The sequence below is a fragment of the Phyllobates terribilis genome, unplaced genomic scaffold, assembly GCF_046119375.1.
Source record: "Phyllobates terribilis strain yellow unplaced genomic scaffold, ASM4611937v1 Scaffold_2__4_contigs__length_985480577, whole genome shotgun sequence".
Taxonomy (NCBI): Eukaryota; Metazoa; Chordata; class Amphibia; order Anura; family Dendrobatidae; genus Phyllobates; species Phyllobates terribilis.
The window spans coordinates 309,964,939-309,991,153 of record NW_027362762.1 but is presented as its reverse complement, the minus strand read 5'-3'; the positions used below and the strand labels follow the sequence as shown (position 1 = coordinate 309,991,153).

The window sequence follows — 26,215 nt, the reverse complement described above, 5'->3', positions numbered from 1 at the left end:
ATAATATATACCTGACAGGAGCCCATAGATTCTGCTGCCTCCAATAATATATACCTGACAGGAGCCTATACATTCTGCTGCCTCCAATAATATATACCTGACAGGAGCCCACACATTCTGCTGCCTCCAATAATATATACCTGACAGGAGCCCATAGATTCTGCTGCCTCCAATAATATATACCTGACAGGAGCCCATACATTCTGCTGCCTCCAATAATATATACCTGACAGGAGCCCATACATTCTGCTGCCTCCAATAATGTATACCTGACAGGAGCCCATAGATTCTCCTGCCTCCAATAATATATACCTGACAGGAGCCCATAGATTCTGCTGCCTCCAATAATATATACCTGACAGGAGCCCATACATTCTCCTGCCTCCAATAATATATACCTGACAGGAGCCCATACATTCTCCTGCCTCCAATAATATATACCTGACAGGAGCCCATACATTCTCCTGCCTCCAATAATATATACCTGACAGGAGCCCATACATTCTGCTGCCTCCAATAATATATACCTGACAGGAGCCCATACATTCTCCTGCCTCCAATAATATATACCTGACAGGAGCCCATACATTCTCCTGCCTCCAATAATATATACCTGACAGGAGCCCATACATTCTCCTGCCTCCAATAATATATACCTGACAGGAGCCCATACATTCTGCTGCCTCCAATAATATATACCTGACAGGAGCCCATACATTCTCCTGACTCCAATAATATATACCTGACAAGAGCCCATAGATTCTGCTGCCTCCAATAATATATACCTGACAAGAGCCCATACATTCTGCTGCCTCCAATAATATATACCTGACAGGAGCCCATAGATTCTGCTGCCTCCAATAATATATACCTGACAGGAGCCCATAGATTCTACTGCCTCCAATAATATATACCTGACAGGAGCCCATACATTCTGCTGCCTCCAATAATATATACCTGACAGGAGCCCATAGATTCTGCTGCCTCCAATAATATATACCTGACAGGAGCCTATACATTCTGCTGCCTCCAAAAATATATACCTGACAGGAGCCCATACATTCTGCTGCCTCCAATAATATATACCTGACAGGAGCCCATAGATTCTGCTGCCTCCAATAATATATACCTGACAGGAGCCTATACATTCTGCTGCCTCCAATAATATATACCTGACAGGAGCCCACACATTCTGCTGCCTCCAATAATATATACCTGACAGGAGCCCATAGATTCTGCTGCCTCCAATAATATATACCTGACAGGAGCCCATAGATTCTGCTGCCTCCAATAATATATACCTGACAGGAGCCTATACATTCTGCTGCCTCCAATAATATATACCTGACAGGAGCCCACACATTCTGCTGCCTCCAATAATATATACCTGACAGGAGCCCATAGATTCTGCTGCCTCCAATAATATATACCTGACAGGAGCCCATAGATTCTCCTGCCTCCAATAATATATACCTGACAGGAGCCCATACATTCTGCTGCCTCCAATAATATATACCTGACAGGAGCCCATACATTCTGCTGCCTCCAATAATGTATACCTGACAGGAGCCCATAGATTCTCCTGCCTCCAATAATATATACCTGACAGGAGCCCATAGATTCTGCTGCCTCCAATAATATATACCTGACAGGAGCCCATACATTCTGCTGCCTCCAATAATATATACCTGACAGGAGCCCATACATTCTCCTGCCTCCAATAATATATACCTGACAGGAGCCCATACATTCTCCTGACTCCAATAATATATACCTGACAGGAGCCCATACATTCCGCTGCCTCCAATAATATATACCTGACAGGAGCCCATAGATTCTGCTGCCTCCAATAATATATACCTGACAGGAGCCCATACATTCTCCTGCCTCCAATAATATATACCTGACAGGAGCCCACACATTCTGCTGCCTCCAATAATATATACCTGACAGGAGCCCATAGATTCTCCTGCCTCCAATAATATATACCTGACAGGAGCCCATAGATTCTGCTGCCTCCAATAATATATACCTGACAGGAGCCCATACATTCTGCTGCCTCCAATAATATATACCTGACAGGAGCCCATACATTCTGCTATCTTCCAGAATGTATGGGCTCCTTCCAGGTCCTGATTGAAGCCTATACATTCTAGCTGGCTCATTAGTGAAGACGCTAGAATGTATGGGCTGCAGTCAGGACCTGGAAGGAGCCCATACATTCTAGGCTCAACGATAGGTGCACGGCCCGCCGGGAGACGGTCTAGACAGCGCCTCCCGTCTAAGCTCAGCCCGCACGTCGTACGAGCACTAGCAGTAGCAGCTTCCTCTTCCGGTCCACTGCTCAGCCTTCCATAGAGCTGTATTCAGCGCAAGCCCCCCTCCCCTTCCGGTAGGTCATGTGACCGCCTAGGAGCCCATACGTTGTAGCCCGTACAGTGGCGCAGGGTTGGAGTTGCCGCCATCTTGTCCTCGGCCATTTCTGTGTCCAGGCCTCTGGTTGCATAACCGTTCAGCTGCCGGTGCGCGGAGATATGGGGCGGTCACGTAGTCGAAGCTCATCCCGCTCTAAGCATGCCAAGAGCGGCAAGCACAACAAGAAGCGTAGCCGCTCCCGGGAGAAGGAGCGAGTGGGGAAGCGCTCCAAGTCCCGGGAGGGCAAGAGAAACCGGAGGCGGGAGTCCAGGTCCCGGTCCCGCTCCAACACTGCGGCTCGCAGAGAGCGGGAGAGACCGGCGTCTCCGCCTGACCGCATCGATATCTTCGGGCGCACGGTGAGCAAGAGGAGCAGCCTGGACGAGAAGCAGAAGCGGGAGGAGGAGGAGAAGAAGATGGAGTACGAGCGGCAGCGGCGGATGTGAGTGCAGCGGGGACACTGGGCGTACTGCCCTGCCGACCAGGCCTCACCCATGTATGCCTCCGCCAACCGGGCCTCACTGCACTGATACATACCATCCTACCAGGCCCCACCATGTATGCTCTCCAGCATAAGCCCCACTGACCGGGCCTCACTGCCCTGATGCATACCATCCTACCAGGCCCCACCATGTTTGCTCTCCAACATAAGCCCCACTGACCGGGCCTCACTGCCCTGATGCATACCATCCTACCAGGCCCCACCATGTATGCTCTCCAGCATAAGCCCCCATTGACCGGGCCTCACTGCCCTGATACATACCATCCTACCAGGCCCCACCAATGTATGCTCTCCAACATAAGCCCCACTGACCGGGCCTCACTGCCCTGACACATACCATCCTACCAGGCCCCACTGACATATGGTCACCGACATGAAACCTCCACTGACCGGGCCTTACTGCCCTGACACATCCCATCCTACCAGGCCCCACCAATGTATGCTCTTCAACCTAAGACCCCCCTGATCGGGCCTCACTGCCCTGACACATACCATCCTACCAGGCCCTACTGACATATGGTCACCGACATAAGCCCCCACTGACCAAGCCTCACTGCCCTGACACATACCATCCTACGAGGCCCCACCAATGTATGCTCTTCAACCTAAGACCCCCCTGATCGGACCTCACAGCCCTGACACATACCATCCTACCAGGCCCCACCAATGTATTCTCTCCAACATAAGCCCTCACTGCCCTGACACATACCATCCTACCAGGCCCCACCAATGTATGCTCTCCAGCATAAGCCCCCATTGACCGGGCCTCACTGCCCTGACACATACCATCCTACCAGGCCCCACCAATGTATTCTCTCCAACATAAGCCCTCACTGCCCTGACACATACCATCCTACCAGGCCCCACCAATGTATGCTCTCCAGCATATGCCCCCATTGACCAGGCCTCACTGCCCTGACACATACCATCCTACCAGGCCCCACCAATGTATGCTCTCCAGTATAAGCTCCCATTGACCAGGCCTCACTGCCCTGTCACATACCATCCTACCAGGCCCCACCAATGTATGCTCTTCAACCTAAGACCCCCCTGATCGGACCTCACTGCCCTGACACATACCATCCTACCAGGCCCCACCAATGTATGCTCTCCAGCATAAGCCCCCATTGACCGGGCCTCACTGCCCTGACACATACCATCCTACCAGGCCCCACCAATGTATTCTCTCCAACATAAGCCCTCACTGCCCTGACACATACCATCCTACCAGGCCCCACCAATGTATGCTCTCCAGCATATGCCCCCATTGACCAGGCCTCACTGCCCTGACACATACCATCCTACCAGGCCCCACCAATGTATGCTCTCCAGTATAAGCTCCCATTGACCAGGCCTCACTGCCCTGACACATACCATCCTACCAGGCCCCACCAATGTATGCTCTCCAGTATAAGCCCTCATTGACTGGGCCTCACTGCCCTGACACATACCATCCTACTAGGCCCCACTGACGTATGGTCACTGGCATAAGCCCCCACTGACCGGGCCTCATTGCCCTGATACATACCATCCTACGAGGCCCCACCAATGTATGCTCTCCAGTATAAGCCCCCATTGACCGGGCCTCACTGCCCTGATACATACCATCCTACCAGGCCCCACCATGTATGCTCTCCAACATAAGCCCCACTGACCGGGCCTCACTGCCCTGATACATACCATCCTACCAGGCCCCACCATGTATGCTCTCCAACATAAGCCCCACTGACCGGGCCTCACTGCCCTGATACATACCATCCTACCAGGCCCCACCATGTATGCTCTCCAACATAAGCCCCACTGACCGGGCCTCACTGCCCTGATACATACCATCCTACCAGGCCCCACCATGTATGCTCTCCGACATAAGCCCCACTGACCGGGCCTCACTGCCCTGATACATACCATCCTACCAGGCCCCACCATGTATGCTCTCCAGCATAAGCCCCACTGACCGGGCCTCACTGCCCTGATACATACCATCCTACCAGGCCCCACTATGTATGCTCTCCAACATAAGCCCCACTGACCGGGCCTCACTGCCCTGATACATACCATCCTACCAGGCCCCACCATGTATGCTCTCCAACATAAGCCCCACTGACCGGGCCTCACTGCCCTGATACATACCATCCTACCAGGCCCCACCATGTATGCTCTCCAACATAAGCCCCACTGACCGGGCCTCACTGCCCTGATACATACCATCCTACCAGGCCCCACCATGTATGCTCTCCAACATAAGCCCCACTGACCGGGCCTCACTGCCCTGATACATACCATCCTACCAGGCCCCACCATGTATGCTCTCCAACATAAGCCCCACTGACCGGGCCTCACTGCCCTGATACATACCATCCTACCAGGCCCCACCATGTATGCTCTCCAGCATAAACCCCCATTGACCGGGCCTCACTGCCCTGATGCATACCATCCTACCAGGCCCCACCATGTATGCTCTCCAGCATAAGCCCCCATTGACCGGGCCTCACTGCCTTGATGCATACCATCCTACCAGGCCCCACCATGTATGCTCTCCAACATAAGCCCCACTGACCGGGCCTCACTGCCCTGACACATACCATCCTACCAGGCCCCACTGACATATGGTCACTGACATGAAACCTCCACTGACCGGGCCTTACTGCCCTGACACATACCATCCTACCAGGCCCCACCAATGTATGCTCTCCAACATAAGCCCCACTGACCGGGCCTCACTGCCCTGACACATACCATCCTACCAGGCCCCACTGACATATGGTCACCGACATGAAACCTCCACTGACCGGGCCTTACTGCCCTGACACATACCATCCTACCAGGCCCCACCAATGTATGCTCTCCAACATAACCCCCTACTGACCGGGCCTCACTGCCCTGACACATACCATCCTACCAGGCCCTACTGACATATGGTCACCGACATAAGCCCCCACTGACCAAGCCTCACTGCCCTGACACATACCATCCTACGAGGCCCCACCAATGTATGCTCTTCAACCAAGACCCCCCTGATCTGGCCTCACTGCCCTGACACATACCATCCTACCAGGCCCCACCAATGTATTCTCTCCAGCATAAGCCCCCATTGACTGGGCCTCACTGCCCTGACACATACCATCCTACCAGGCCCCACCAATGTATTCTCTCCAACATAAGCCCTCACTGCCCTGACACATACCATCCTACCAGGCCCCACCAATGTATGCTCTCCAGCATATGCCCCCATTGTCCAGGCCTCACTGCCCTGACACATACCATCCTACCAGGCCCCACCAATGTATGCTCTCCAGTATAAGCCCCCATTGACCAGGCCTCACTGCCCTGACACATACCATCCTACCAGGCCCCACCAATGTATGCTCTCCAGTATAAGCCCTCATTGACTGGGCCTCACTGCCCTGACACATACCATCCTACTAGGCCCCACTGACGTATGGTCACTGGCATAAGCCCCCACTGACCGGGCCTCATTGCCCTGACACATACCATCCTACCAGGCCCCACCAATGTATGCTCTCCAGCATAAGCCCCCATTGACCGGGCCTCACTGCCCTGATACATACCATCCTACCAGCCCCACCAATGTATGCTCTCCAACATAAGCCCCACTGACCGGGCCTCACTGCCCTGACACATACCATCCTACCAGGCCCCACTGACATATGGTCGCCGACATAAGCCCCCACTGACCGGGCCTCACTGCCCTGATACATACCATCCTACCAGGCCCCACCAATGTATGCTCTCCAGCATAAGCCCCCACTGATCTGCTATATACCAACCCACCAGGAATCACCACTCCGACATATACCTTTGCCAACTGAGCCTTACTGCCCTGATATATACCAGCTCACCAGGCTTAAAGAGCACCTGTCAGCCGGATTGTGCTTAGTAAACTACATACACTGTCAGGTGGGCACCGTTACACTGAGTAAAATGATACCTTTGATGATGAAATCCGTCGAGTGGTTCTTTTATAATCTTTACTTTCATTTCTGACATAATGATATGCATGTTCGCTCATGTATTCCTATCTCTGCCTTGTGACTGGTCATTGTGCTTTCAGTGACCTGCCTACTATTTTACGTACTGACTTTGTAATTTGTGTCACATTGAAATTTACATTCCCAAAATGGGCAGCACATGCGGAGTAGTATCTCTCATTTGCTTAGATGCTACTGCATATGTGCGGCGCCATATTGCTACGACCAAATTCTTTTTTTCAAAAGCAAAATGGCGTCCGCGGAGTTGCATCTCGGCAAATGAGAGATGCTACTCCGCATGCGCTGCCCATTTTGGGAATGTCAATTTCAATGTGACACAAATTACAAAGTCAGTACGTAAAATAGTAGGCAGGTCACTGAAAGCACAATGACCAGTCACAAGGCAGAGATAGGAATACATAATGATATGCATGTGCTCTCATTATGTCAGAAATGAAAGTAAAGATTATAAAAGAACCACTGGACGGATTTAATCATCAAAGGTATCATTTTACTCAGTACTGGAGTCTGTAAGCCAAACCTCCGACTCCTCAATTTCCATGACACCGACTCCAACTCCTTCATACATGGCTCATGTTTAAGTGATAAATTTACTGTAGCACAGATTCATCTCAGCTAAAAGTCTAGACCCTTAGATCAGGAATAGGACAGACATTTATAGGACATTTCATAACTTTCCCAAATTCTTATGAAAAAAGTATTGAACTACTGTACCCAGTTTATTATATATTTTAGGAGTTGGTCCATTTTATACCGACTCCGATTCCAACTCCACCAAAATGGCCCAGACTCCACAGCCCTGATTTTACTCAATATAACGGCGCCCACCTGACAGTGTATGTGGTTTACTAACCATAATCCTGCTGACAGGTGCGCTTTAACCGCGTCGCGCACTTCCCTGATATTTACTAACACACTAGGCCTCACAATTATGACATGCTCACCAACACAAGCCCCCATTGACCGTCCCTTACTGCCCTGATAAATACCAACTGACCAGGCCTCACCACTCCAAAAGGTATGCCAACGCCAATTGGGCTTCACCTACTGGCCTTACTACCTTAATATATAGCAAGTAACCGGTCCTCGCCTATTGCCCCAGTACCTGTTGAGTAGGCCTCATCTGTTATGTTGGCAGGGCTGTGGAGTCGGTAAGCCAAACCTCCGACTCCTCAATTTCCATATCTCCGACTCCCTCATACATGGCTCATGTTTAAGTGATAGATTTACTGTAGCACAGATTAATCTCAGCTAGAAGTCTAGACCCTTAGATCAGGAATAGGACAGACATTTATAGGACATTTTATTTCTTTCCCAAATACTTATGAAAAAAATATTCCCCACAAACTGCTTTGAACTACTGTACCCAATTTATTATATATTTTAGGAGGCGGTCTATTTTATACCGATTCCACCAAAATGGGCTACGACTCCGACTCCACAGCCCTGCATGTTGGCAAATCTCATACCAGTGTATCCACTATAGGCCTGAGTCAGTAATTCTACATACAATATCTGTGTGAAATCCATCACCATATGTTCTAGTGATCATCAGATCCTATATATAATGGGCCTCATGTATGTAATCTACTGCAGGCAACCAATCCAATCTCTGCTTTCATTTTCTGCCTTGCTGTATAGAGATCTATGCTGTAATGTGATTTGTTCTGGGCAGTGAGGCCCAGTAATGTACACTTGTATCTAATGCTCCGATTACATCATGGTACAGTTCGATATACATTATAGTACCATGTGGATGCCAAAGGGGCACTTGTCATCCACCTTGTTCAGCACATACACGGCAGTATTGATAAATGATGGATGAGCAGTGTTACTAGTCAAACCTCATTGTTTTCAGGCTGGCAGCACTTTAGGGGGCATCCTCACAATTCTTTAAAGTCTTCCACAGATTTCATCTTCTCGACAGGTGGATGGTAGCTTCGCTGTGCATGGTGAAAGCCAAAGGGCTCCCACCAGTCCTAGCATGCAGACTGATTTTTTTTTTCTTCCATGTCAAAACATTGAATACCTCATCTTTACCCCCCTCGTAGGTCACTGGGCTCTTCCAGGCGTTCCAGTGCATAACTACAGTCAGCACTGTAAGCACGCCCTGTCACTTTGACTGACAGCCGGCTCTGCAGTGCATCAGTGAGAAGTTGGGGCCATAGTGCCAGTTAAACTAGAGTAAATCCAGTTTAAAGGGGTTGTTTGGAGCCGATAAAATAAGGTTATACTCGTCTCCTGTGTCGGTGCCATTCCAGCGGTGTCGGCATTCGCGTTCCCAGGGCTCTCGTTCATTTATGACACATGAGCCTGGTGCCCAATCAGCGTTGGCGTTGCTGTCTTTACCTCCGACAAATCTAACATCAAGAGGAAGTGAGAGAGCAGTCACAGCCCTGACTCCCACTTGATGTTCGATTTTACATAGATGGAGACAGCAACGCCAGTGCTGATTGGGTGCCAGGCTCACGTGTCATAGCAACTGCATGGGAACATGAGTGCCGGCAAGGGAGGTGCGTATCGGGGCCAAACATGGTGGACAACTTCTTTAACGCATCTTTAAATCTCACAGTACACGAATTACAATAACTTGCCCGACTGAAAGTTTCCTGCCTCCTAGGCATCAGGAGACTTGCTGGACTACAGGCCATGTGTCACAGACCTATAAAAATGGCCAAACTGAGAGAATATCCACACGAAGGATCTTAGGAAGTGAATCTTAGGCTGTGTGCCCACTATATGTTTTTTAAGCGTTTCCGCAGCGGCAATTCCGCCACAGAAACGCTTAAAAACGCTTGATAGAAGGTCTGCCATGTTCCCCAATGATGTGCTGTGCACATGCTGCGGAAATTTCTGCTGCGGATTATCATTGCATAAATCCACAGCACTACTAATTATTTTGCGTAATCGCGGCGTTTTCGCCGCCATTGACTTGCATTGAATCGCTTAATATCCGCACGACTACATGTGCACATGCTTATATTAAGCGATTCAATGTGCGGATGGTACCCGGGTCTGGAGAAGAGGACACTCTCCTCCAGACCTGGGTACCATGGTACCTGTAAAAAAAAAATAAATAAATAAAAAATACATTATACTCACCTTCTGATGGCCCCTGGGTCTTCTCTCCGGTGCATCCTGGCTCCCTGGCAGCTCGCGATGGTCTGAAAGGACCTTACATGATGTCATTTAGTCATGTGACTGGTCACGCGACCGCTGACGTCGGCGGACGCGTGACCTGTCACATGACTAAATGATGTCATGGAAGGTCCTTTTACACCACCGCGAGACATCGGGGGCCATCGGAAGGTGAGTATGTGGTTTTTGTTGTGTTTTTTTACCATTTTTATTCTTTTTTTTAACTAACTTGGTCACACTATATAAAATCCATGCCGGTTGCATGGATTTATATAGTGTGACCAAGTTGACAAGCACTTTCCAAGTGATGCTAAAATCGCTTGGAAAGCGCTTGACAACCCGCATGCGAAATCGCATGATCAAAACGCTTCACAAATGCTTGTCCCTGGCTGAAAAAGCGCATGTAAAAAACGCATGTACAATCCGCATGTACAATCCACATGTACAATCCACATGCGTTTTTTCTGCCAGGGAGATGCAGAAACGCTCAGGAAAAATCCGGAGCATTTCTGCATCGTAGGCACATAGCCTAAGGCTTGGGGCTACACAGCGACTTTGGTCGTGACACAGGTTGAGCAGCTGAAGATAGCTGTCGCTTTTACATCAGTGCAATTCAAATGAATAGGGTCGCATTGTACTTCTTTTGCGACTAGCTTGTACCCCCACTCCATGATCATTTACTGTGTGACTAGCAGCCAAAAATGCAGTGTAACCTTAACCAAGCCATGATACTGGTCAAGCAGTGTAAACACATGATTTTTTTTTTAAAGCTGATCTGTCACCAGTTTTCACATTATAAACTGTACTCATTATTAGTTATCTGAGATCTGATGAGGCTGAGGTACTTACTTTGGAAATCGCTGTTAGAATACTTGTATAATCCTGGTGTTATGTTGAACATTTTAAAGAGTCCAGCTAGATCTGAACTCATAAAATGTTCCTTTTATTATTATGAAGTCTGGAGAAAAATACTGCGTCTTGGGAAGTTGGGGAAGTCCAGATAGAATACAAAGTGGATCCAACATGATGTGGAGTAAATGGGGATTTTATCGTTGGAAGTAGAAAGTCCAAGCAAAGGGGTTTAAAGCCGGACCGGAATCTTCATTCGGTGTAATGAAATGTAGTTAATTGTAATTAATTGAAAATTAACCAAGACAAAAGTACTATAAGAAGTCTAAGGTAAAACCCAGAGGCTACACTAACATCAGACATTAAGCATAAAGATATGACAAAATGGCAACAAGGCAGCGGAAAGTACATCTTGTTGATGGAGGAAAGTCTGGACGCAGCATATTAAGAGGAGATGGCCGAGAATGAACGGGGGCTGGTCATGTCATAGGAACAGCACTGCTTGTCACTGGGGATGACTGAGGGGAAGCCCTACTATTGGAAGAAGAGCCTCCCTCAGCCACAGCCTCTTGTTTTATATTTTGCATGTTGTAATATTTCTATGTACTCTGGTTTTTAGTTTAGACTGTTAACCCCTTCACAACATCCGCCTTACATGGTGCAAGCCAGAAGCAGGTGTATGGAGGGGTATCAACGTAGTGATCCCGCCCCATACTCTGCAGGTGATGGCTGTGTTACAGCCTGGACCTGCCTCTAACAATTGCGGGTGGTGCAGAGCTCCACCCATGATTGTTAACCTGTTAAATGCCACTGTCAAACTCCAGCAGCATTTTAACACTCACCAGCCTGGGGGCACATCATTTAAGCTCCCTTTGCCGTGATTGCGAGGTCGCCAATAGGTTGCTATGACATCAGGGGGTCTGTTGAAGACCTCCATGGTTGTCATTACAGAGGGGTTTTTTAATCTTTGCCTGTGGCCGGGCTTCAAAGGAGACCCGATTTTTATTACATACAGCCATGCAATAGCATGGCTGTATATAGCACAAGCTTTCAGACGATCGCAGCTTCAAGTCCCATAAGGAAACTTAAGAACAGTGAACAGTAAGAACTCCCTCATACATGGCTCATGTTTAAGTAATAAATTTACTGTAGCACAGATTAATCTCAGCTAAAAGTCTAGACCCTTAGATCAGGAATAGGGCAGACACTTATAGGACATTTCATAACTTTCCCAAATTCTTATGAAAAAATATTCCACACAAACTGCATTGAACTACCGTACCCAACTTATTATATATTTTAGGAGTCGATCCATTTTATACCGACTCCACCAAAATGGGCTCTGACTGCGACTCCAACTCCACAGCCCTGGTTCTGTACCTTTACATTGATGGCCTATCATTAGGAAGAAGCATTCAGCTGCGGAGCTGCACAGCTCTAGAAACTGTGTAGAGGCCGGTACTGCACATCTGCCTCCAATTGTTTGGAATAGGGGGAGGATTTGCCCTGCTGCCGCCACTATACAGTGCTGTTCTGCAACTAAGCTCTTGTGTCCTCCGCTGCTACTGGCAACAGCTAATTGGCAGGGGTGCTGGGGTCACACACCCAATTATCAAATATTAATAACCTATATTGAGGACAGGCTGTCAATATGCAAGTCCTGGACAGCCCCTTTTTAGTTGCAAGACTGAGCTAACATCATAAACACTCCTGCATGACTGATGCAGCCAAGTGTCATAGCTTTCCTTGCCCATCAAAATTCTTACAAGTTACTCTTCAAACTCTGTCAGAAAGATTAACCCTTGGTAAGCCAATCAGACAGTTGAATAAAGCGATACTTCGATATCCGCAGTCCATTGTCTTCAAGAGAGATCCACATTTTTCCAAAAGTCTGTGTCTTGGGGTGTGTACTTCTCCCTGTATGATGTTGACAAATCATAAACGGGCTGCAACATACAGTAGAAAGAACATGCCCCCGCAATAGCTTATAGCAGATTTCTCAGTGTGAGAACCTTAATGTGTAATGAGTCTGTGCTAACTGATCTCCCTGGTTAGTGATTGCTAATACTTGTTCAGTTGGGGGAGGGACAGTTCAGCAGCTCTGATGGCAATATGTGAGGATAGCTGATACGTGTTTATAATGAGACTAAGCTCAGCTCAGTTGTACTGCTCCTTTCCCCACACTGGCTGCAGTAATGAATGCGGAAGGGCTTGTTATCACACTCAGCTCTGTTCTTTCAGCTTTTTGTAGTCACTCACAGCTCTGCAGTGAGACCAATGAAGAAAGCAGGACTGTCTGTTATTACATGTCTCACTGTGAAACCTGCTCTAACTTTCTGTAAGGGCATGTTTTTCCTCTGTATGTTGCTGCTTGCTTATGATTGGACAACCTCATACAAGAGACGTACTCAAACCCAAATGCATCCTATCGGACTGCAGATATCATGGTATCATTTTGCTCAACTCTACATGACCTGCATGCCCATGTAGACTGCTTAGGAGGGTTGAGCCTTTAACACATTCCTTTTAAAATGTTAAATGTTTTATTAATGGTCCAAGGGTGCTGCATAAACTTTTAAAATAAAAATTTATAAATAATAAAAATCTTTTCCTTCTGTATTGGTGCTGCTCCAATGCTTTCGTCCCTCTCACCGACTGGGCTTCTGGCATACAATGTTACCCTCTTTAGTTAATCAATGGCCGCTCCTCCGCACTCAGCATTCACAATAAAATCCAAGCGGAAGAATGCTGGACGTAGATGTGAAGGCTACAGCCAAACATCGGTTCTGATTGGCTTCACTGATCAGGTAACATTGTTTAAAGGGTTTGTCCACTACTTGAACAACATGTTCTCTCACCATATTAACCCATGTATAATAACAGCCTGTACAAGCCTACGGTGCCAGGGTCGTACAAGCTACTTAAGGAGCCTCTTCACTCTCAATTCCCTTATACTAAACTTACATCCGGAAGATGTGAGAACTGCAGCTGCTCTATCACTCCATCCGGATGCCAGTTTAGTCCAAAGAAAGTGAGATTGACGTGGCCGCTGATTGGCTGCAGGGCTTTTGTGACATCCTGCGCCAATGTTGCTGGAACGAATTGGAGGCGAGTACAGGCTGTTATTTTATGTTGGAATATGTTACTTGAGAAGGGATTGTCCAAAAAGTCCAGACTAGCTGGGGGAGGGGGGGAGACAGGTCTGAGAATGGAGGAGTGATGCCAATATGGCTGCTAAATATAATATACTTTTGTACACTTACTACACTTATTACTAGTATTACTATACAGAGTACCGTAATACTTCAGGTATCTTGGGTTCATCTTTTTGCTCTAAATATTTATGGATACACGAATTATCAAGATAGTCTCCCCTTCTTCATATATCCCTTATTGTCAGTGTACAATACTCAGCACCCTGTAGTCTGTTTAATCTAGTATTGAGGGGTCCAGAGCTGTGGATTCTCTCATAATGACTAGGGCATATTGGGAAGAGGATGTGATTTGAGTCCTTTTTGTCATCAGTGTTACAGATATTAAAACCTTGTGCTCTCGTAGAGCTTGATTTACTAAACTGTTCAAGTTTTAGACAATATAAACTTAGACTAGATTGTCCTAAAGAGAATTTATCCCCAGGTTTTTACTACCCCATCTGAGAGCAGCTTGAGGTTGGGACAGAGACCCTGATTCCAGTGATCTATCACTTAGTTTACTGGTTGCTTCAGTTTTGATACAATCATTTTCTCTGATTGGCAATTATTTGGCACTGTGCATTGCATGGAAGTTGATAATCAGTGGTGGGCGTGCGGGTACACAGCAGCAGGTCTAGGGGCCACTGCAACTTGTCTGCTCTTACATTACATAGCAAAACCCGCTAACAGATTCCCTTTAAAATGCACCAAATGTATCAGTGACTGGCGCGTCTTCAGGTTGCCTGCTCCGTTTACACCAGTTATTAGCTTACGTTGGTAAATTTGATGCAAGGGATCACATTTTAGACCATGCACCTTTTGATAGGCCACACCCCCTTGCCACACATGTTGAAAAACTTGTAAACCTTAACAAATGTAAGATTGTTTTTGGTGCAAATTTTGCCATAATTCTGTCAGCTTAGTAAATCAGCCCAATTGAATATGTGCTCCAGAAGAAACAGCAGGAGAAATGTGTTTACAATGTGTGTGTGTATATGTATATATACACACAGTACAGACCAAAAGTTTGGACACACCTTCTCATTTAAAGATTTTTCTGTATTTTCATGACTATGAAAATTGTACATTCACACTGAAGGCATCAAAACTATGAATTAACACATGTGGAATTATATACTTAACAAAAAAGTGTGAAACAACTGAAAATATGTCTTATATTCTAGGTTCTTCAAAGTAGCCACCTTTTGCTTTGATGACTGCTTTGCACACTCTTGGCATTCTCTTGATGAGCTTCAAGAGGTAGTCACCGGAAATGGTCTTCCAACAATCTTGAAAGAGTTCCCAGAGATGCTTAGCACTTGTTGGCCCTTTTGCCTTCACTCTGCGGTCCAGCTCACCCCAAACCATCTCGATTGGGTTCAGGTCTGGTGACTGTGGAGGCCAGGTCATCTGGCGTAGCACCCCATCACTCTCCTCCTTGGTCAGATAGCCCTTACACAGCCTGGAGGTGTGTTTGGGGTCATTGTCCTGTTGAAAAATAAATGATGTTCCAACTAAACGCAAACTGGATGGATTTGCAAGATGCTGTGGTAGCCATGCTGGTTCAGTATGCCTTCAATTTTGAATAAATCCCCAACAGTGTCACCAGCAAAGAACCCCCACACCATCACACCTCCTCCTCCACGCTTCACGGTGGGAACCAGGCATGTAGAGTTCATCCGTTCACCTTTTCTGCGTTGTACAAAGACACGGTGGTTGGAACCAAAGATCTCAAATTTGGACTCATCAGACCAAAGCACAGATTTCCACTGGTCTAATGTCTATTCCTTGTGTTCTTTAGCCCAAACAAGTCTCTTCTGCTTGTTGGCTGTCCTTACAGTGGTTTCCTAGCAGCTATTTTACCATGAAGGCCTGCTGCACAAAGTCTCCTCTTAACAGTTGTAGAGATGTGTCTGCTGCTAGAACTCTGTGTGGCATTGACCTGGTCTCTAATCTGAGCTGCTGTTAACCTGCGATTTGAGGCTGGTGACTCTGGTAAACTTAACCTCAGAAGCAGAGGTGACTCTTGATCTTCCTTTCCTGGGGCGGTCTTCATGTGTGCAAATTTCTTTGTAGCGTTTGATGGTTTTTGCAACTGCACTTGGGGACACTTTCAAAGTTTGCCCAATTTTTCGGACTGACTGACCTTCATTTCTTAAAGTAATGATGGCCACTCATTTTTCTTTACTTAGCTGCTTTTTTCTTGCCATAATACAAATTCTAACAGTCTATTCAGTAGGACTATCAGCTGTGTATCCACCTGACTTCTGCACAACACAACTGATGGTCCCAACCCCATTGATAAGGCAAGAAATCCCACTTATTAAACCTGACAGGGCACACCTGTGAAGTGAAAACCATTTCCGGTGACTACCTCTTGAAGCTCATCAAGAGAATATCAAGAGTGTGCAAAGCAGTCATCAAAGCAAAAGGTGGCTACTTTGAAGAACCAAGAATATAAGACATATTTTCAGTTGTTTCACACTTTTTTGTTAAGTATATAATTCCACATGTGTTAATTCATAGTTTTGATGCCTTCAGTGTGAATGTACAATTTTCATAGTCATGAAAATACCGAAAAATCTTTAAATGAGAAGGTGTGTCCAAACTTTTGGTCTGTACTGTATATATATTTAAGACTACAAGGTGGGAATGATGATTATATACATTCAGTATGGGATTATTAAAATAACATTGCTTTTAACTGTTAATCCAGTAGGCAGCAAGAAATTGAAGAAAAACTTATAGAGGAGGAAACAGCCCGACGGGTGGAAGAGTTGGTCGCCAAGCGTGTGGAGGAAGAGTTAGAGAAAAGAAAAGATGAAATTGAACGTGAGGTTCTTCGACGGGTCGAGGAAGCTAAACGCATCATGGAAAAGCAGTTGCTCGAAGAACTCGAGCGACAGAGGCAGGCCGAGCTTGCTGCACAAAAAGCCAGAGAGGTAACGCTCGGTCGTTTGGAAAGTAGTGACAGTCCATGGCAAAACTTTCTCACTTTCTTTTTATTTTCTTGTAGTACATAGTTGTTGTTTCTGCATTCTTGGTCCATTACTTGGATGTCTCGGAGCATCTAAACTGTTGTTTTTACCTTTTGGCATGGAGAGGACTGCAGTATGTTAACTATTTGCTTTGGTTCCTCAAAGGTGCCATTCGGGTTTTTTGAAAGTTGTTGGCGATGCACGTGAAACTTTTGCCATGGCTGTAGTCTTTTATACATTTAATCCTACTCCAAGTTTCAATTAAAAAAACAAACTAGCTATTGACAGCTAAGGTGCCGTTGAGCGGGTCAAAAACTAAAAAGGGCTGATATTTGCCCAGTGATGTACATGTTCTCTCCTGCATCAAGGGTGGTGGTGTTTTCATTTACTTAAGCACTAACCTTTTTACTGAGCTTAATACCCACAAAATAACGATTGTTTTCTCCCTGTCTGTCCAGATCATCACTAACACACTTTGAGCAACTAGTCATACCATCCTTTCCTCCTCATAGACTTCCTTGAAGGAATCAAGCTGCCTTCATATAAGTTTCAATCTGTCACTTTTCAACAGGTGGACCAGCAGTAGACAATGTATATGAGGCAGTAATGGGCTACTGAATGCTATTGTTTTCTGTACATCGGAGCCTGGTTTCAGAAATGTAAACTTCTCATACTGGTTCACTTCACAGTGCAAAAACCCATGTATAGATAGATATGTTTGTTTAATTTAATTTTTTCACCATTTAGACGCATGATTAAAGGGGTTATCCAAGCCCAAAATGTTAATTCCAATAAGCCTCTATTTGCTATCTAGATTTTCCCTGTCTAAGATCTTACCTTCTTACGAGCTTTGTTTCCAATCACTATATCTGGCCACTTTGGTTTCCATCTCCCATGCCCAGTTATGGTGGTCCAGCCTTTGCTAGCTTTCCCTACATGCCCCGTTCTGGCGGTCCAGCCTCTGCTAGCTTTCCCTACATGCCCAGTTCTGGCGGTCCAGCCTCTGCTAGCTTTCCCTACATGCCCCGTTCTGGCGGTCCAGCCTTTGCTAGCTTTCCCTACATGCCCAGTTCTGGCGGTCCAGCCTCTGCTAGCTTTCCCTACATGCTCAGTTCGTGGTCCAGCCTCTGCTAGCTTTCCCTACATGCCCAGTTCTGGCGGTCCAGCCTCTGCTAGCTTTCCCTACATGCCCCGTTCTGGCGGTCCAGCCTTTGCTAGCTTTCCCTACATGCCCCGTTCTGGCGGTCCAGCCTTTGCTAGCTTTCCCTACATGCCCCGTTCTGGCGGTCCAGCCTTTGCTAGCTTTCCCTACATGCCCCGTTCTGGCGGTCCAGCCTCTGCTAGCTTTCCCTACATGCCCTGTTCTGGCGGTCCAGCCTCTGCTAGCTTTCCCTACATGCCCTGTTCTGGCGGTCCAGCCTCTGCTAGCTTTCCCTACAAGCCCTGTTCTGGCGGTCCAGCCTCTGCTAGCTTTCCCTACATGTCCAGTTCTGGCGGTCCAGCCTCTGCTAGCTTTCCCTACATGTCCAGTTCTGGCGGTCCAGCCTCTGCTAGCTTTCCCTACATGCCCTGTTCTGGCGGTCCAGCCTCTGCTAGCTTTCCCTACATGTCCAGTTCTGGCGGTCCAGCCTCTGCTAGCTTTCCCTACATGCCCAGTTCTGGCGGTCCAGCCTCTGCTAGCTTTCCCTACATGCCCAGTTCTGGCGGTCCAGCCTTTGCTATCCCGATCATTGTTTCAAATCTTGCCCATTCTTACCAGCGCCTAGCAGCCTTTACAATGAATAAACATCCTATCTAACAGAGGTGCTGATTGGTTCCAGGAGCGGCATGTCGTTGCCATTATTAAGATCTGCTGAATGGCAAGTGAATAGCAAAAGTGCGTAATTATTTCATGGATAAGGCTGAATCTAATTCGTTTTGGAAAACCCCTTTAAATGCGACTTGTAATGGAAGATGTATATCTATATATTTTTTCTTACATGAAAGCTTCTTGGCATACTTTAAAGGGAAGGTAGCAAAAACCTGCTGAGAGATTATCTGAGAACAGCATAATGTAGGGCCAGAGACCCTGATTCCACAGATGTGGCATTATATCTGTTGCAGAGCTACCAGTTCTCTGAATGTGGACCTCTGTAACTCCGCCCACACCAATGATTGACAGCTTCCTGTGCATGTATGGAGTACACACGGCTTCCAATCAGTAGTGGGATTATATACAGCTCATGACAATGGAGGACTACCTGGCAGCAGGTTTACTAGTCCTCTAATGATCTCCTATTGATAAAACCGTGATTTTTTTTCAAAACTACAAGTAGCCCAGTAAGTGACACATCGCTAGAATTGGCGTCTGTCTCTACATTATGCTGCTCTCAGATTACGTGGCAAAAACCTGCTGACACATTTCCTTTAAGGTGAAAGCCTTGATGCCTTCTTTGTAAAGCTTAGAAAGACGTTGGACAGTGTGAAGGAAGGCCAATATGTTCTTGCTGTACTTTAATCAATACTACTTCTGCTTCATAAGTCATTGGTGACATGACATCTCTGATCTATTGTATATAGCCAGCTCTAGGGTGTCCTAAAGGGCTGTGAGCATTGCCAAGCCTTTACATCCAGCCCTAACATATTTCGGTGGGCCTTACTATAAGGTGAAATTAGCAGTTTGCCCATTATCTCTCTGCACCGCTGTCTGAGGGGCATTGTTATGGCCCTGTTGTCCCTATACACATGGACTGCTGTCAGATTTGGCCCTAGTTGAGCGCAGAACACAAAGGCAGGCAAATTTTGACTTGGGCCATCTTTCTCACTTATGGTCATTATGGTCATTTTAGTCAGTCCCAAGCCATGCTACCGTACATGGGAGTGAAAGTTGGAATGATGAACATCATCTCCCAGTAGATCCCCTGTGTATTAAGGACAGGACATGTCCTAACTACGACTTCTCTGCAGCCCTAAAAACAATAGGCAGTAGCCTGTTACTTGTCCTAATTTTCTATAACATGTTTTTTTTCTTATTTGGTACGCTTTTAGTATTTTTAATTTTGCTGACTATTTCCGTTTTGCGTACTGTTCTCAAGTCTGTGTGCATTTACACACGATGTCTCCTATCCACACGTTTAATATGTAACTAATTTAAAGGTGCATTTCTGCTGTGGAAATGGAAATATTAGCTGTTTTCTTTATCTGTTGCATTCATGAAAATGTGCAGCCATATTCACGATGGAAGTCTATGCATTAACCGTAAAAGAAGCCACTAAACAATTAATTTTTTTTTTGTTATTGCGCATAAGATGGATTGCACCTTTAAACTGGCACCGCTCTGCATTTGACACTTTCCCCAGATCCTCGGCAGCGGATTGTATTTGACTAACTATAAACTGTATGTTTGTTCTGAATTGTTTGCCTTAGGAATGATGAATTACATATTTTTGTTCCCTCTTACAATAAACATCTGCATTCCTCAGCTCAGCCTTCCTTGTATGTTTCTTAAAATTGGTTGAGCTGCTGATGGCAGGTGTTGCCAAGCTAACAGTACAAATCATTTTAAAGAGGAAGCTGGCGCGTATGGCAGCTGAGGAGCACACTCTGCAGGACACTGGACAAGACAGTAAATATTCAACTTTTAATGCTGATTAAAGGAGTATAGGTAAAGAATCCGTAGGTATACGTTATTGGTGAGAACCACTATTCCCTTTATCTTTATATTTCCGTTTTCCTTTATAATTTCATGTACATTACCCAGTTTTGTAGTTGTCCTTGTTGATATGTCTGACTATAATAAAGATACCATTTAATTGCTAGGGCAGGTTAGGGAGGGTTTATTTGATTGTCTGGATTGGGAGGGTTGAGCTGAACCTAGTGCTAGAAAATGTGTGTAGTGACTGCACTGTTTGATGTTGTAATGGAAAACCATGGCGGCTCTAGCGCTGCCCCTTAAGTCCCGATGGAGATGAGGCAAGTTAGAATAAGACGTGCGCTTGATTCCTGCAACATTCTAACATTTTACTGTATCCTCCATATAGGAAGAAGAAAGGGCAAAACGTGAGGAACTGGAGCGAATACTTGAAGAGAATAACCGTAAAATTGCTGACGCACAAGCTAAACTGGTAAGTTATGCCCTGAGAAATGAGTGCCACTTAAAGGGGTTGTCTACTACTGGACAATCCCTGCTTAATCTGTTCAGTAAAAGTCTGGCCTTTTATCACTTTTCCAAATTGTGCTGGTATATTTTTTTTAAAGGGTTAAAACCAAGTTGATCCTGTATACATAATATAAGGGATTACTTGGGACCTCCAGGAATCCCAAGATCCTGAGAATGGCTCTAAAGCCCTGTCCTGAATGGAGTCGTGGTGCGCATGCTCGACCTCCACTCATTGTGCCGAACCCTGTCCTGAATGGAGGGGTGGTGCGCATCCTCGACCTCCACTCATTGTGCTGAACCCTTTCCTGAATGGAGTGGTGGTGCGCATCCTCGACCTCCACTCATTGTGCTGAACCCTGTCCTGAATGGAGTCGTGGTGCGCATGCTCGACCTCCACTCATTGTGCCGAACCCTTTCCTGAATGGAGTGGTGGTGCGCATCCTCGACCTCCACTCATTGTGCTGAACCCTGTCCTGAATGGAGTCGTGGTGCGCATGCTCGACCTCCACTCATTGTGCCGAACCCTGTCCTGAATGGAGTGGTGGTGCGCATCCTCGACCTCCACTCATTGTGCTGAACCCTTTCCTGAATGGAGTGGTGGTGCGCATCCTCGACCTCCACTCATTGTGCTGAACCCTGTCCTGAATGGAGTCGTGGTGCGCATGCTCGACCTCCACTCATTGTGCCGAACCCTTTCCTGAATGGAGTGGTGGTGCGCATCCTCGACATCCACTCATTGTGCTGAACTCTGTCCTGAATGGAGTGGTGGTGCGCATCCTCGACCTCCACTCATTGTGCTGAACTCTGTCCTGAATGGAGTGGTGGTGCGCATCCTCGACATCCACTCATTGTGCCGAGCCCTTTCCTGAATGGAGTGGTGGTGCGCATCCTCGACATCCACTCATTGTGCTGAACTCTGTCCTGAATGGAGTGGTGGTGCGCATCCTCGACCTCCACTCATTGTGCTGAACCCTGTCCTGAATGGAGTGGTGGTGCGTATCCTCGACCTCCACTCATTGTGCTGAACTCTGTCCTGAATGGAGTGGTGGTGCGCATCCTCGACCTCCACTCATTGTGCTGAACTCTGTCCTGAATGGAGTGGTGGTGCGCATCCTCGACCTCCACTCATTGTGCCGAAAATAGCTGAGATCCACTCTGCAGATCCATAGGTTATTAATGAGGTTTTTTTTCTTTTCTAACTCTAGGCTGAGGAGCAATTGAAAATTGTTGAAGAGCAAAGGAAAATACATGAGGAAAGGATGAAACTCGAACAAGAGAGACAGCGGCAACAAAAGGAAGAGCAAAAAATTATACTGGGCAAGGGAAAGTCAAGGCCGAAATTATCTTTCTCATTAAAAAGCACAGAATGATCTTAGCATATGAACGTTGTCCTAACCAAACTAAGACTATGTATGGTAGCTTCATGTTGAAGTGTCTTTTTTTTTTTTTTTTTTTTTTTTTAAAGTCTGGAATATCAAATATCATTTCTCAAAGGGGCTGTGCTCTCAATTCCATATTGTATGTCTCATTTTTTTTTATACATAGGGATAACAATCTGATTTTCGTTAAATCCTTATCAGATTATTAGTTTTTACATAATGTTTCATGATTTTTCTGACCATGTAGAGATGGACTAGGTTCCCTTAAACCGCTTTCCATGATGATCTGGTAAGGATTTAACCCCCCCACCCCCACCCTCCCAATGCTATATTTTTCACAGAAAAAAGGTTGTCAGGTCCGGTCTCTTACCAAGCATTGACTGTTCGCATCTGTAAATTGCCACAGTATTGTTGGTACTTTGTACTGTATTGTAAAACCAGTGTCCCCATGACGCTGTTCCACTTGCACTCGATGTCCCGGTACAGGTAAGGATACAGATGGTAAACGGATTCCTCTTAGTTTACCTAGTTCAGTATTGTCAGTACACCATTGTTTTTAACTACATTGATGCAACCCCATCGGCTTTTCCACAGTGTAAATACATCAGTTTGCTGAATAAAGTCTTAACTGCCTCATGTAAATCATGTATGTTGTGACTGTTTAAAGGGGATTTTAGTTGGTTGCTCTGAAATCTTTGGCCGCTGTATACTTGTAGTGAGGCTTGAGATTTTCTTCTGTTTATGCTGACTGAGTACCATATTACAGATGCCGTATCATGTTTTAACAGCTGGTTGACTTAACTGCCTCCGATAAATGCCTGAATACCTAACACTTTCTAATTATAACATAAAAATGCATGCGGTAGCAATCAAGGAAATTCATCATCTTCAATAGAAACCGTATTTCTCATCCTAACAAATGTTGAAGAGCAGACATTGGAGAAGCTATAAAGCGACAAGGCCCCTGAATGCAAATGCTCAACAATTAGTTTTTTTTCTTCCTCACGATACTGCAATACATGCTTCTTTCTTTTCCTTTTTTTTTTTTTTTTTTTTAATTTGGAAAACCTCTGGATTGTGATAAGTTTTGCAGAAAGGATTTACTTTTCGTGTTCTTTCCCTGGAAACCTGCAAAGTACATGGGCATTCAATTACAATAAAGGACAAACCCTACACCCTTTTTTTGTGAGGAAAGAGTCTTTCTTTTAGATAATATTACAGCAAAAAAATTTCCTTTAATGTACAATCTTCTACTACTCCATTTGTGTTTGCTGTATGCCGAATTATGTTTTGTTATACTCTAGGATGTAATATTCTACACGGTAGCTCAGTGGTTAGCATTATAGCCTTGCAGTGCTGGGGTCCTGGGTTTAAATCCCGCCATGGGCAACGTCTGTAAGGAGTTTGTATGTTCTCCTCGTGTTCGTGTGGGTTTTCCCAGGGGTCCCTGGTTTTCTCCCACACTCCAATGACAAACTGATAGGGAATTTGGCTTCTGAGCACCAATGGGGACAGAGGTCTATAAAGCGCTGTGAAATATGATGGTGCTGTAGAAGTTAAATAAATACACTTATAGGGCACCGGTTTATGAAGGCAAAAGATTGCCATTTGCTACATTTATTTACATCTCTAAAATACCAATACTAATGACCTACCAGCTGCAATTCTGATATTGATAAAGGCACTTGGTACCTCCACTAATCAGCTGTTTGCAACTCCCACTATGGGAGAATGTACAGTGTGCGGAATCGGTACCAAATAATTCAATTCATTGTAGTGGCTGTTCTTGTGTACTGCAGATCAGCTCCTATTAAAGATAATGAGAGCCGGAATGCAGTACCGAATATCTGTCACTATAATCACTGTAAGGAGCTGTGGTGTTCTAGCCCTAAGCTCAAATAGCAGCCAAATGTACAAGCAGCTGATCAGTGGGGTGTTGGGTGTCTGCCCCCCACTAATCTGATAGAAATTAAGAATCGTAAGGACAGGCCATTAATATATAACCCCATTTCTCATTGAGCCCCAGGGAAATAAATGAGTTGACAAGCTGGGGGCTCGATCATACATCTGCCTTGCCTTTACATTTATAAAGTCTTGCTTTTGCATAGATTTAAAGGGGTATTCTCAAGTCTGAAAGTCTTTCCCTTTCCGAGGGATATAGGATCACTAAGAGGTTCTGGCTGCTGGGGCTCCCAGCAACCCCTAGCTTTGAAGAGCTGTGTGAATGGAGCAGAGGCTGATCAATTGCACTGCCGCACCATTCATTCTAATGGGAGTACCAAAGACCAGCTGAGCACAGCGCTCTGCAAACTTCAGTGCTCCCACTAAGAGTGACTGGAGCAGTGATTGACCACGGCTTCATTCACACAGATCTCCAAAGCACATCGGTTCTCTGATTCCCAGCGACCGGAAAGCTATCTCTTATCCCATGGAGGTTGTCATTGCTTGTGTCAGGGGAATTAAAGCAGTTTGCAATGTTTTCTACAGTTGTTTGCATTTAGCCAGGCTTCCTCCATAGACAGGACTTGCAGAAAGATCTATCCCTAATTTTTTAAGGCGCTGAGGCCCCAATTGTCTTTATCTTTCTTTGAGTAAAAACTGTAGTAATGTTGATTTTTATCTTTGCGCCTTATTCATTATTTAGCTTATGCCATTTTTAAGTTAACTTTATTTAGTTCAGTCTCTTGTTTTTCTCGATAATGTGAGCCTGGTTTCCCTTTTATATAGATTTTTGTAGCTTAATTTATCATTTGTGACTTTGAAATGTCGTCACAATTTTTGTGCAGATGTACTCCAGCACCATAATAAAATACGTCTCATTTTAATTTTTTTTGCAGTTCAAAAATAACACGTGACAGTTTAAACGATCATGTGACTTTTTGCTCTTTAAAAAAAAAAAAAAAAGTAAAAAAAACAAAGAGCATCTTTGATTCTGTCCAAAATTTATTCAACACACAGTTGCCATTGTTAAGCAAATGACAACTATCAAAGTCACTTAAAAAATGAAAATGATGAATGCAAGTCTAGAATGTCAAAAGGTTCTAACTTCTTATTGACCACCTTTTAAAGATGGACATTAATGGTCTTTATAATATAAGAAGGTTGTACATACAACATGTGATTGCTTGAAAAAACTAACTTTGTACTGATTATTTATAAATATTTTGGTGGATTTTATTTTTAAAAAAAAAAGCGCAAAAGGGCAAAACTTTGCCCATATGTATGTACATTATATGGTGTAAAAGAATAAACTTTTAAATTTTTACTATGGTCTACAAAGTAATATCAGTCCATATCCAATTTTTGAAACCGCTCTTCATAGCAGTCGCTTTTCTAATAGTTTCATTACCTTGGCTGCTTCTATGAGCGTATCTCTGTGTGCATCACGTAATCCTTTGTTAATTTGCAGGCACTACTTCCTGTCTTAAAGAGGTTGTTGACTAATTTTTCATTGATGAGCAATCCTTAGGATAGGTTATCAATGTCTGATCGGTCTGGGTCAGACACCCCCGCCTATTTGCTGTTGGTCGGCCAGTAGTACTCACTTGCGAAGCAGAGCTGACAGTCTTCTGGTAGTGGCTGAGGCTGGGTACTGCACATCCGCCTCCTATTCAA

At 45.6% G+C, this 26,215-nt stretch overlaps 1 protein-coding gene across 1 annotated transcript; it reads left to right on the top strand.

The window, feature by feature from the left end:
• Positions 1 to 2,380: 2,380 nt before the first annotated feature.
• Positions 2,381 to 23,242, top strand: ARGLU1 (arginine and glutamate rich 1). Its single transcript, XM_073664237.1, has 4 exons — positions 2,381 to 2,857; positions 16,822 to 17,047; positions 21,103 to 21,186; positions 22,427 to 23,242. Exons 1-4 carry the CDS (start codon positions 2,535 to 2,537, stop codon positions 22,589 to 22,591), a joined length of 798 nt encoding a protein of 265 aa, XP_073520338.1. The 5' UTR covers positions 2,381 to 2,534; the 3' UTR covers positions 22,592 to 23,242.
• Positions 23,243 to 26,215: the final 2,973 nt, after the last annotated feature.

What these genes read in the sequence shown, in the direction of transcription:
- ARGLU1 (XM_073664237.1), top strand. Translation starts at nt 2,535, where the DNA reads ATGGGGCGGTCACGTAGTCGAAGCTCATCCCGCTCTAAGCATGCCAAG. An exon ending in CTGCACAAAAAGCCAGAGAG is followed by an intron (nt 17,048 to 21,102) that starts GTAACGCTCGGT and finishes TCCTCCATATAG; the next exon opens with GAAGAAGAAAGGGCAAAACG. An exon ending in CTGACGCACAAGCTAAACTG is followed by an intron (nt 21,187 to 22,426) that starts GTAAGTTATGCC and finishes TTCTAACTCTAG; the next exon opens with GCTGAGGAGCAATTGAAAAT.